At 35.7% G+C, this 13,884-nt stretch overlaps 2 protein-coding genes across 2 annotated transcripts; both read left to right on the plus strand.

The window, feature by feature from the left end:
* Positions 1-2,350: 2,350 nt before the first annotated feature.
* On the plus strand, positions 2,351-2,779 carry LOC138872901 (secreted RxLR effector protein 161-like). The gene is made up of 2 exons (XM_070151321.1): positions 2,351-2,439; positions 2,554-2,779. Exons 1-2 carry the CDS (start codon positions 2,351-2,353, stop codon positions 2,777-2,779), a joined length of 315 nt encoding a protein of 104 aa, XP_070007422.1.
* A 1,855-nt stretch (positions 2,780-4,634) lies between these two features.
* Positions 4,635-6,725, plus strand: LOC104216748 (septum-promoting GTP-binding protein 1-like). The gene is made up of 6 exons (XM_009766866.2): positions 4,635-5,065; positions 5,154-5,274; positions 5,680-5,776; positions 5,886-5,925; positions 6,027-6,110; positions 6,374-6,725. Exons 1-6 carry the CDS (start codon positions 4,718-4,720, stop codon positions 6,536-6,538), a joined length of 855 nt encoding a protein of 284 aa, XP_009765168.1. The 5' UTR covers positions 4,635-4,717; the 3' UTR covers positions 6,539-6,725.
* Positions 6,726-13,884: the final 7,159 nt, after the last annotated feature.

Genomic DNA, 13,884 nt, shown 5'->3' on the forward strand with positions numbered 1-13,884 from the left:
CCAAATATGGGAAAGAGAGTATCATGTAATGAATTTATCAAGGAAGATTATTTTCAGAGATTTAATCTCCAAGCATCATGGAAGGAATAATATTTGAAAGTCATATTTCGAATATTGAATGGTTTACCACAATATCAGAAGAAGACTCTACGGAAATTATGGAAGGAAAATTCTTAAATATCTTGAAAGGAAGATTGCTAAAATTTCGGAGAAGGTCTATTATTTTGTATAAGAAAGATACTACACGGCCAAGGAAGAATATATTTTCTATGGAAAGAAAATATATTATGAATGTAGTGCAATCTATATTATGGAAAGTTACTATTTTCTAAGATAAAGAAAGGAATACTTTCAATTGGAAAGAAAATATATTATGGGTATAATACAATCTATATTATGAAAAAAGAATAATTTATATAGGGACAATATTTGATTCCCTAAGTAGGAAAGAAATTCCCACTGTTATTATATGATTGAGAATTCCCTAAGCATTTCATGGTTATGGAGATAAATCAAGTAGAATCTTTGAAAAAGCAAGATCGTAACCAAGAGTAATCTGCAAAAGGAAAAGATATAAGCAAGAAACAATATTCATTGAATACATAACTATATACAAGATTGGTGCAAGGAAATAAATGTAAAGGATCCTAGCATATTGGAATCTCATGAGGAGTGGAATCACTTCACCTATGGATGGAAGATAGATCCTACAATCACTCCATAACTCATTCCCTAATGAAGCATCTGTCGAGAATCATCCAAGACACAAAGAAATTCATATTCATAATGGACTATTAAAGGAATTAATCTGTTCCCTCCAATATAAGACACGATTGATAGATGGATTTGGTTGGAAAAGATTCTAAAGATGATATTGCAATTAGAAGAATCAATTAAACCAATATGACGGAATATACTAAGAAATATGCACACACTTCTATCTGAAGAGAGGTTTGAAATTAAAGAAGCCTGCAGCTAATTGGGATTTTCTACAATCACGAAGTCAAGCAATACAACCAAGCTTCAAAAGGAAAGTCGACATCTGCTGAATAGAAGAAGATTCTACATAATCCACCAAGAGATATCCAAGAAAATTATCGCCGTGATTTTAGCAACAGACAGGAAATCAAGACTCAAGAATGTGATAACAAAAGGTCAATATGGAGCCAACACTATAAGTACGAGAAACTGAAGAAGAAAAATTTATGTAACCTTCTATATAATTGTCTATCCAACTAAAAGTTTTTTATTCTACTCTTAACAAGCATTGTAATTCACTTTTAGTAGATTTATTGTGTACACAAAAGAGGAAAGACAAAAAAAATATTGGAAGGGCAGTGTGTCTTGAGAAGTTGTGTCATTGTTTGTTTCTTTGGTGAGCGAGTGAAAACCAATGGGTCGTTGTTGGTGAGCGAGTGAAAATCAACACTTGTTTGTTATTGGTGAGCGAGTGAAAACCAACCCTGTAAATGTTGGTGGTGAACGTTGAAAATCATAAAAGTTGTACTTAACTCAAATTACAAAGAGCTCAAGAGATAACATCCTTTGCAACCCAAGGAGACTAGATTAGAATACCACATTGGTTCCGAACCAGTATAAAATTTCTTGTGTCGTTTATTTTATTGTTCTCATATTTGATTATACCCCTTTAGTGTTTGTTGTGAGTAGTATTTGTTTAACTTGAAGTACTAATAGTTTTAGTGCAGGTTGTCTCTGCATTAGTCGACTAGGTCTGAAGAGTAGTCGACTAAAAATTTAAAAAGGCTACAATCCCCCCCCCCCCTTGTACTTTCAGATTTGTTAGAAGAAGTGTATATGGACATTCCACAAGTGTTTTCTACTCAGGGAAGGACATGCAAGGTCTGTAGGTTACACAAGCCATTATATGGCCTCAAATAGGTACCAAGGTAGTGGAACAATAAGCTGGCTGATGCTTTGCTATATCTTGATTTCACCCAAAGTCATTTTGATTACTCATTATTTACTAAGAAAGTACAGGACAGACTAGTGCTTGTCTTAGTGTATGTTGATGACCTTTTGGTTATAGGGAGTTGTCCTCAACTTATTTTGAAAACTAGATGTGATCTGCAACTCAAGTTCAAGATGAAAGATCTTGGTGAGCTCAAGTTCTTCTTGAGCATTGAGTTTGCTAGATCAAGGGAGGATATTGTCATGAATCGTAGAAAATATGCTCTAGAGCTAATTGCTGAGCTAGGACTTGGAGGAGCTAAACCTGCTAGTGCTCCATTAGAGCACAATCAAAAACTCACCTCTGCAGACTACGACAGATCACCCGCTACCTGATGCTAGCCAATATCAAAGGCTAGTAGGGAGACTTTTGTTTCTGACAATGACTAGGGCAGACATTGCATTTGCTGTTCAGGTCCTTAGCCAGTTTATGCATAAGCCCAAACAATCTCATATGGAAGTTGCACTAAGGTTAGTAAGGTACATCAAGAATGCACCTGGTCTGGGATTGTTGATGCCCTCTGAAAGCTCTAGGAAACTAAAAGCCTACTGTGACTCAGATTGAAGAGGCTGCTTGCAAACTAGAAAGTCTATTACAGGTTATCTGGTGAAGTTTGGAAATGCCTTAGTCTTTTGGAAGTCAAAGAAGCAAGACATTGTGGCGAGGAATTCTGCAGAAGAAGAGTTCAGAAGCATGACTTCAGTAGTGGCTGAATTAACCTGGTTAACAGGTCTATACAAAGAACTAGGAGTGGAGGTTCAATTGCAGCCAATTCCATATTCCATGAACGCACAAAACACATTGACATAGATTGTCTTATTAGAGAAAAAAATATTCAAGGAATAGTAAAGACACATAACTAAACTGACTAAGAATTTGGGAAAGCCACAACATGATTATCTACTATCCAAGCTGTGGTTGAAAGATGTATTTTAACCACCAGCTTGAGGGAGGGTGTTGAAGTATCTAGTATGAGTCATAGTTGTCAAGCAACTCTTTAGTTCATTCTGTTAGGTAGTTAAAGTCTTTAGGTGACAGCTGTCACCAGCTAAGTTAATAGAGGTAGTTAGTGAAAGTTAGTTGATTGTACATTTATATACATAGCTATTGTACAAAGATAGACATATGTTTGATTTCAATGAATGAAATGAGTTAATTCTCTGCTCAACTCAACCTCTCATTTGTGCTTCCAAACTTGATCAACTGGTTCTAGATCTTAACAAGTGACTTGCTTTCACGACTCGAATCCATGACCTATAAATCACACGAAAATAATTTTGCTGTTGTTCTAAATCTCCCCTTCGTCTCGTCCTTATAATTCGATTTGAGAAACACTATGTATCCAAAAGTATAGCTCCCCACGAAACATAAACATGTGTGCACGCTCATGGCACCTCATAATAAAATTCCAAATTAGTGGATGGGCGTAAAGAAAAAGAGAAAGGCGAAGCATTAGAGAATAAATGCCACTCGCATGCACTTTAAAATTTATTTTTCTTTTTTAAACCTATTAAATTATCTAATGTCAATGAGTATACTAGATTAATTTATGTCCTCCAATAGATTAATTAATTTAATCAGTTCAATGTCTCCTCATTAGGTTCGTAGGGGACCACGGAGAATCAAAAAACATTACGTGATTGATGATCATATTTGAAAAATTAAAGTAAGGGTCGAATTGTTTTTCCTCCCTTTTTAAATTAAAAAAAGAAGGGGAAAAAAAATACCCTTTTCCATTTAATGGTTGCATGATTTGTTGGCACATGAACTGGCTTTTCTATCATGTAATTGTAGGTCGATCGTTTAGTAATTTCTCATTCTTTATTTACTCGATTTTTAAGTCGGTGAGATGAATGGAAATAGTGAATTAATGTGTGACTTTGCGTTCATTCACTAGTATATTATATTATCTAGATTTACATTTTATTTTCCTCTCAACCTAAGCAGGAAGTGAAATATATGAACATTGAAATGCAATAAATAAAACGAAAGACTAGTAGATAGCTCTGTCTTAGCTATAGGATTATTTGATAATAAGATTGTTCCTAGATTTTTTTAATTTTTTTTGTAGTTGGGGAGGGATAAAATCTTGTATTTTATTAACATAAGAGAAATACATATTTAAATATCCAGGCGTGACGTCCTTGGATTTTTTGAATCCCCTTATCAAAGTTTCTAGCTCAGCCACGGCTACTTTATTCCAGAAAATAAGCAAATCAAACAATTTTCTTGAATTGGTAATTTATAAAAGGGAGAAAATAATTTGTTTCTATTAAACTATATCAATAATACAGTATAATTTTTCAAGGAAAAGTGCATTAATCAAAGTCAAAAAATTTGCAGTGACCAAGTAGATCCACAAACAATGGGAAAAAGAAAAACTTAGATCCACAAACAGTTTTCCTTATTGCAATAACTACCAATTAATCTACCATAAATTATTATTAAAAAAAACTCCTCTTAAGGATCAAACCGCGGCAGAACAGATAAAGACAAGGACAATCTGAACATATTCTGACTTTTTCGACCCACAAAATCAGTCAACTCTTCCCCCGTAACGCCGGCAACCGTTACTCATCCAATTGTCCTTAACCCCATAATAAATATTAAAAAATCAAAATTAAATAATTTATTAGTAGTAGTATAAGGAAAGAAATATGAGTGTGTAAAAGAGTCTTGCTTTCACTTTCTTGGCCTAGAGCAGAAGCCGTCCACCACTTAAACTCATTCAAAAACCACTAGCATAAAATGGTGAAGCATTTACTGCTTTGTTATAGAAGAATGTTTAAGCTGAACAAGAAAAGGAAAATAATAATTTGCAAAGTTTCAATACTTCAAAAGTATGTGAAGTCACTTTGGAACCAACTTGTTGGTTGCTGTATAGGCAAATCCATCAAGTATAGGAAATTATCACGACAACATTCCTCCTCCACCACCACTGCCGCGCCGCCATCTTCGCCGTCCCGCGGGGCTGTCCCCGACGGTGGCTTTAATGGGAAGTGCTATTGTGATCACTCTAAGGAATCTTTGGAGGATTTGGTTGCCTTGAAGATATGTCTCTTGGGTGATAACCAAATTGGCAAGACAAGTTTCTTGGTTAGTGTTATAGTAATAATAATAATGTTTTTCCTTTTTTTTATTGGATGGTTTTAATTCTTTTTTTCTTTTTCTATTTTGATTAAAGACAAAGTACGTAGGAAAGGAAAAAGGAGAAGAAAGTTTTTCAACAACAGGATTAAATCAAATGGATAAAATTCTGTGTGTTAAAGGGGCGAGGATCTCCTATAGCATCTGGGAAGTCCAAGGTAAATATGCATCCAACAATTTTTTTGGTTCAGTTGTGAAAAGGGTAGCGAAAAAATAGGGAGGGAAAATATATGAATTTGACTGAAACGTTTTTGCTAGCGTTTGCACATAAATTTAGTTGAAACTTGAAAAATGAGTTTTTGAAGATGAAATGCAAAATATATTTTGAAAGTTGAAATTGTGTTTGGACATGCATTTTACTGGAAAATAATTTGAAGTTTTGTGAGTAGAAAACTTCAAAAACTAGTCCAGAACTATTTTTGAGATTTGAAGATTTTATTTTCAAAATCTGCCAAAAATGGTTAAAATCTATTACCAAACAGATATTTGAAAAAGAACTCCGAAATTCTATGGCCAAAGGAGAAGTTAAGAAATTTTCTGAATCCATGATAACAATAATGCAGGTGATGTGTCTGCATCTACTCAAATTCCAGTAGCTTGTAAAGACTCTGTAGCAATGCTGTTCATGTTTGATCTAACAAGTCGGTGTACACTGAAAAGGTATGATATTTTTTATGCCTTCTTAATTTGAAGGAAAACAAGCGAGAGTATTATAAATTAGTTTATGAACATCTTTTCTTGTCTAAATTGTTTTGCTGATCAATTACAGTGTTATTAGCTGGTATCAACAAGCACGACAGTGGAATCAGGTAGAGCAATCTCTTGATTTGGATTTTCTTATTGTTAAATTGCTCTTCTAAAGTAAACTGCTTAAGGGTCTATATGTCTGAAATAGCTTTGTTCATTTCAGATGGCAATTCCAGTAATAATAGGAACAAAGTTTGATGATTTTGTGCAATTGCCATTAGATATGCAATGGACCATCGCAAGTCAGGTATCTGCCTCATTCTCTAATGATACCTCTAAACATAGTAATTGTGGTTAGAAAAGATGGATAAATTTGATATCATCACCTTGTAGAAGGAATGTGTGTTGGGTTCAAAGATAAAAGTCATACGCAGATCAGATGTAACACATGGAAAAATGAATTGAAATTGATAGTTTGAGCATATGTACTATGGACCATATCTTTATTGATTTTGGTTAGATAATGAAAGGAAACTGATATTTACAGCATTTCAATGTGATTTTGAACAGGCAAGAGCATATGCAAAAGCACTGAATGCGACCCTATTCTTCTCAAGTGCAACATACAACATAAATGTGAATAAGATCTTCAAGTTCATCACAGCCAAGCTCTTCAACTTGCCCTGGACGTTGGAACGTAACCTCACCATTGGAGAACCAATCATTGACTTCTAATTTACTTCCATTTTGTATTTTAAAAGAGAAAAAAAAAAAGCAGTGACTGTAGATATGACAAAATCCAGAAAAAGAAATTGGTTCTCAACCAACCGGTCACTGGATTTTGTTTGTATTGCTACAACCAGTGAATATTCGGGTTGTCTTCATATGACATCTTATGCAAAGGAGAAAATTTTCCTTCTTATTTCGTTCTTGCTGTAGGTACTGATATACCAGGGTGGATAAAGTTAATTATGGAGCATAACAAGCAGCTGCAGCACGAACTAAAACCCACAGAAGGTGCAACAGCTATAATAACAAAGCCGGAAAAAAACTAAGTAGTGAAATCAACCATGGCCAAGGTTTTCTAAAAAAAGATGAAATTTCCACCATACCAGAAACTCCCAGGAAATCATTCATTCCTAGAAGAAAGATAGAAGTTGCAATCAGAGTCCATTTAGTAGTCGCCAACAAACATAACGAGCAAAATAGTGTAGTATCTCGAAGTTCTATCTATATCATCATTTTAAATTAGATATTTCCCCTTATTAGAACACAGGAAAAAAATAGAACATAAACTTTCAATCTTCATCGGGGGAATATTTTGGTGTGAACAACCTTCCAAAGTGCAGATTCCTATCGTCAAGTAACACCTAGAGAGACAGGATCGTAAACAACCTTATTAAAGGTTTAGATTATAGCAAAAGCAAGGCTCTATTCGAGGTGCACTTCTCTCTTGGGGGGCTCCAACTGCAAGTAATAGAATGGCTCAGTGGGCTCTTCCCTGCACAACCATGTGGCATAGAAAGTTACATAAGCCTTCTTTTTATCATGATAGGAACATAAATTTATGCCAACTGAAAGCAATAAGCAGAACTTTCAATTTATTGCTTAGAGTAAAATTGGCACTTCATCCATACTGTATTTCTTTGTTTCTTTTTCTTTTTTATACGATTCCTACTTGTTTTTTTGTTTCAGTTGTTGGAAAATTATCGCTTTAGCCTCAATCACAAAATATTTAACAAGTGGTCTTTTGAGGATCTAAAAGCTATTTGACATACCCTCAAAGTATTCTTCAATATCTACTATATTTTTCCCCCATTTCTCGCCTTCTCTTAGTTTCTCTCTTCAAGTTTACCCGTTTCCCTCTCCAACCCCAGAAAAAAATCTTCCTTCTACATGATTTTTCTTACCACTTTCAAAGATGTTGATACTGAAGGTCGTTGCTATCACGAGTTGTTCCTTTCAACATCTAAGCTTAGGTACCAAACAACCTAGTTCATGATTGTCAAAACTTGACACTTTGCTCCAAAGATTTTAGTGCTTTAGTAACTTCTGTACATAAAGTTTGGCCTATTTGTATTAAATATTAACAATCTTCACAAGTATATATTTTATTGATGCAAATGACAATTTTTTCAGATTTTATATAGAATAATTGTTCAAGATTTTCAACTATAATCCAGGATCTCTTTATAGATAAATAAAAAAATAAAATAAAAAAGTAAGCCAATATTTAATTTGAAATTCAATATTTATAAGAAGATGATTGTTATGTGTTAGATGACATATAATGACATAACACCACAACTATGTCACAGTAGTCTATGGAACAATGAATTAAAGCTTACCCAGGCTTCGAACGCATGCACCGCCAGAATAGCTTGAAAGGCCCTGGTATCGTTTTAAATGGATTGCCCTCAAAACACGCCTGCATAATATTAGAAATACTTCAGCTGAAAAGGCAAAGATAAACAAGCACAAAATGCTATGTTGTACATGTGCACTGGTAATACTACAGAATCTGCAACAGCAGTGGCGAACTCAGACATTCAAAAGAGTTGAGTATCTGATTTAGGAAACAGGGGCAGAATGTAACCAACAAATCGATACCGGTATACTGAACTTATAGCAGCCCCCCCCCCCCAAACCCTAATTTTTTTTAATTCAGTGAGCTATGGTAAAGCTACTTAAAGGTTTTCTTTTTCTTTTTAGATGCAAGTGTAATTTGGTCTAGAAGCGGGAAGTTGGAACAGATACGGATTTTTCCAGAGCTGAGTTCCTTCTAGTGGTTCAATGTTTTGCAGTGAACCAAAAAGTAGACAATGGCCCATTACTATGGATGCTTAAAGTCTTTCTTTTTATTTGGACCACTTGTTGTAGCAGTAGATAATATTTAGCAACTAACCATTCATTAAAGCAAACAAAATCGGAAGTAGAAGTTGACATCTACGACCTTTTGGTGAAACTTTTACGCGACCTAATCTTAGGGAAGAAATTCTAGGTGGGATTCCCGATTTGTTCTCACTCAAAAGAACAACTCTTGAATCGCACAAGTGTCATCTTTCATCCTTTACTACTTCTTCGGCCCTCTGAACCATCATATTCCCATGCACAAGCCCAGAAGTACTCTGCTGTTAATGCCACAAAACATATCCAGGATTCTTCCCTAAGCATTATTACTCTTCCTTTACCTGCTTTTAGACTAATGAAACATTATTTTTGCATCTAGGTTTCGCATCACGGATTTTACAGTTAGAAAGTGGAGCTAAATGGTTCTTAGATGACCTCATCTTTTAGCAAAATCCCCAAATCAGTTAAGTGTATGGATTGTAGTCTCCTTATATGCTCCTGAATAATACGCATCACTTGAGCAATGTTTTAAGATTTGAGTTTGGTCCAAAGTCCATTTTAAGATAATATCAGAGCAAGAGCCAGCCTTAGGCATGTGGATGTAACAAACCCAACATCAGTTTTTTTTCTCATTTTTAGAAACTAACAAAATGCGTCGAAACAACTTTCACTGCTCAAACTCCAGGCTAACCACAAATCCAAGTTAATATGTGTCTTTTTAGAATCTAATCGGGAAACAGTTAATCAATTAGACCGAAATGCTAACATTCACCAGAATACGCATAAAGATTCATGAATCAGTATTGATATCAAATAATCAAACACAACAGCAATAATTCAATAAAAACTGCAGGGCGAAATACAGACTTGGAAGGGTAAAATAGAGAAAGGGGGTTAAAAGGGAGGGGTTTAGAAAGATGACCTGAACAACATCCTCGACGCGGTCGTTGCATCGATGGGCCTTAGGTTGTCTGGCACCTTCAGGCAAACCCCATGGACTCTCTCTTCGGGGCACTGTTCTCTCACTCATCTTCCTTCTCTACTCTCTCTAACGTATCTTTCAAGTTTCAGCCAACCTTGGAAAATTTACGACTGTCTTTGTCTTTCCTCTTGAATCTGAGTATTTCGGGTCGGGCTCAGTCCACTAAGAGCCCATTTGGACATAACAAATTTTTATTTTGGCGAAATACATAAGTCGCTCCTTAAGTTGTCACCAACAATCAGATGACCACTTTAACTGAGTTTATTTTCAATTAAACACTTTAAGTGGCTATTAAGTGTATCATATAAACACCGACTTAGTCAACCCACCTCGCGTGTGATCTACTTATTGTTGACATGTCAAATGAGCCAATCAACTAATGACACATATAATTTTAAACAATAAAAGCATCACATATAATTAAAAAACCAGGAAAAAACTAAAAATCAATTTCCCTTTCCCTTTTTTTACAAAAAGTTCAATAGATCATCCTCTTCCCCACCTAAGGCTGTATTGTGGTCCGGGCTCAACCCGGGACCTGCCCGGGACTGCGAGCCCCACATGGGTTTTGGGCTAAACGGGCCGGTCCGTATGGTCCGATCCCAAGCGGTCCTAAGAGCCCACTGTGGGCCGGTCCTGCATGTAGAGACCGCGAGCCCGGTCCGCTGGCGGGCCTGGGCCGGTTCAACCGGGCCCAACGACTATTTTCAAAAGAAAAAGTTTTTTTTTTAAATTGGCCAACGGTTGGAAGTTTAAAAACTAGTCATTGGGCTGCCAATTTAGTCGTTTGGCTTTTTAAAAAATAGTCATCCCCCCCCCCAAACTTTTTATAATTACATTTTTTCCCTAACAAATTAGGATTGGACTAATGTTAAAATTTTTGTAGACTTTTTAGAACAATTTTATGTTGCTACAAATGAATTATCTGGGTAATATTATCCTATTATTTCTAACTGTTTAGTTTATATTGCAGCACTTGCAGATTTGTTTACTCAATTTTCAGAGGGTGGGGTAATTTATCAACTTGCTATTAATTCTATGAAAGATAAGTTTAAAAAATATTTTTTTCCCTATCCCCCTTATTTTTGGTGTTGCTGTCATGTTAAATCTTACCATGAAATTAGGAGGTCCTCACTTTTGGTATACAAATATTTATAAGGCTTTATCACTTTCAGATGAGGAATTTGCTACACTTGCAGATGCAAAAGCCTCAATTAAAATAAATGCTCAAACAATTTATAATGCTTATCAACTTGCCTTAGATCATGCTTGACCAAATGTTCCAACTCCTACTTCGTCTAGTTCGCAATCATCTAAAAGAACTGCGGGCCTAAAAGCACTTAGTTCTTGGACGGAGTTCAGAGGTTCTCAAGGTGATAATATTGGTGATAGTTCACAACTAAATGAGCTTCAAGTTTATTTGTCGCAGGGACTTGAATAAGAGAATCCCGACGGCTCCTTTGATGTTTTGGAATAGTGGAAGGACAAAGAAAAATACTATCCGGTTCTTTTAAGGACAGCTCGAGATATTTTAAGTATTCAAGCTTCAACAGTGGCATCGGAGAGCACTTTCAGTCAAGCGAGACTTCAAATCGGTGATCATAAAGCGTCTATGAGGGAGAGCTTGGAAAAATCAGTACTCTTAAGAGATTGGATCCGTTCAGAAAGAAGAAATTTTGGACTTGCTGAATCACAACCGGAGATAGACGAAGCAAATGAAGAAATGCTAGCGGAACTTGCGGAGGATGCTGTTTCGCCCGGAAGCGGTGATGAAGAAGCTTCTTTTCCACCACCACCAATGGAAATTCCTCCGAACCTTGAAGGATTTATGAAATTGGTTAGAGATAATACGTAGACTAATATGTAATTTGTATTTTGGCACATCTTCTTTAGTGTTTTTCCTTTTAATGGTGGTATTAGAACCTTGTTGTGCTCATTCCATTGGGGGGAGGAAGACTAAGAAAGATATTGTCATTTTTTGTTAATGTCGTAATAATAAAAATTATAAGTCATTCCCTTGAATATTTCTTTACAATTTTTTTGTGTTTAAATTTGAATTAGAAGATTTAAGTCACAATTATATAATATAATTTACAAGAAATTACATTAGATAAAAAAATCAAAAAAAATAGCCCGGAACACTTAGGCTCGGCCCATTTAGCCCGGGACCATGTGGGCTTAGGCCCACAGTGAGCCGATTCCACCCTCTAGGACCGTTAAGCCCGTGACCACTTGGGCCCGGTCCGTCAGAGCCCGGGACCGTTTGGACCGGCCCGTTTAGCCCATTTAGGCCCGGGGTCGGACCACAATACAGCTGTATCCCCACCCCCATTTTAATTTTTGATTTTTCTCCATTTCTTCTCTCAATATTTTTCTTCTACATGTACCCAATAAGAGCTTTTCTTTATCTTTAACATAAAGCCTAAACATTTCAAGTGGGCTTCTCCCATAATTATTACATGTATTTTTCTTCAACTCTAATTTTTAATTGAGTGGTTATTAAAAGGAAAATTTTGTCCAAAATTTTTGAAGAAAAGATGAATCAGATTCAAGATCTTGAGAAATAATTCTTAAACGATAACGATAAATTAGGGTGCAAATCACTTGCAGGTGGTGGCGGTGGAAATTACTGAGACGACGGCGACGGTAACAGGTAGTGGCGGTGAAAATTGTTGAACCCGTCTCATCTGGGTTTCTTCACCAATTAAGCAAAATATTCTCCAATTTCAATACAAATTGGATCTTTAACAAATGGACATCATGATGATAAGCATTCAGATGAAGATAGAAAAGAAGATAAAGATAAGAAGGAAGAAAAAGATAGAAAGAAGAAAGACAAGGACGAAAAAACCAAGGAAAGTGATGGAAAAGATAAGATGAAGAAGAACAAGAAGGATAAAAAAGAAAAGAATCCATATGCCACGCCTCTTTTTTACCCGGGGGAGGGGGGGGATATAAGGGAGTTGTTTCAATTAAAGTGACATAAATTGAAATCGGATTATTTTATTTATTTAGAGTCGCCGCTTGGAATAATTTATGGTGTCCCAAGTCACCGATTTATTAAAAATTCCAAATTGAGGAAAATCGACATTATTTAAAAGTCTGCGAAACCAGAAAAAAAGGTAAGGAATTTTGTTAACCCGGGAGAAGGTATTAGGCATTCCCGGGTTCCGTGGTTCTAGCACGGTCGCTTAACTATTAATAATTGGTCTAATTATATGATTTATTACATGTTTTAAACATATTTTGCATTTTTAACTTTATAACCGCTTTTAATTATTTATGGAGTTATTTTGGAACAAGTCACGATTGTCATACACTTGCCGCTTTGGAACACATTGCAAACCACGCTACATGAAATGCACCCGTGATTTGCGACATGTTTATTTTATTATTATTCAAAGTTGTTATGATCGGGTCACATGAAATGCACACCCGAATTTGGGAATTATGTATCATAACTATGTCACCGGAACCGTACCCATAGTCACAATGATTTATTATTGCGCCTAAAGCAAAACTACGATGTTTAGATTACTGAAAATATCCATGGAAGCATGTAGGGAATTTTAGTTACTTAGGGTAATCTAACATTAACTGTTATGGGCTTAAAATATGAGAAAATAGGCCCAACTGACCATTTGTTAAATTGGCCCAGCCGCAACTCTAAATTGATTGGGCCTGTCGTGGTTGTGTTTTTAGCAATAAAAGAATCGCTAATCAGACATTGTCCAAGCTCAATCTGATTCGCACAAGAGTAAGATCGCATCAGAAAAGTTATTGCATTCAAGTTTTCTGAGTTAACTATACTAATAGAATTTCTAACACCCTAAGTAAAATTAGCATTACATTAACTTCAGAAAATGAGTTCATAGTTGGGGATAAGTTATTGGGCCTGATACCCAGGCCCAACTACATGGGTCCAGACTTGTTCAGGTAATTCCCTAATTGGGTCAATTTACAAGTCTGGTCCAAAACAAAATCGCAGGGACAGAAGACTGGGCTTTAATGTCTAGCCCATAGCCTAACCCCTTCAATATCAGGCCATTACTCTAATCGCAGCAGTAATAAAAATTATTACTGATTTTTCCAACAGTAACAAAATTAATTACAACAAGTGAGTTCAAAACCTGTTTAATTACAATAGATAATACAAGGCATTCAAGCTCAGAATTTACATTAAAATCCTAAACATGTATAGCTTTCTACATGGGTACACTCTAAACTACAACTTGTTACAAACATTCCT

Source organism: Nicotiana sylvestris, chromosome 7 (genome assembly GCF_000393655.2).
Source record: "Nicotiana sylvestris chromosome 7, ASM39365v2, whole genome shotgun sequence".
Taxonomy (NCBI): Eukaryota; Viridiplantae; Streptophyta; class Magnoliopsida; order Solanales; family Solanaceae; genus Nicotiana; species Nicotiana sylvestris.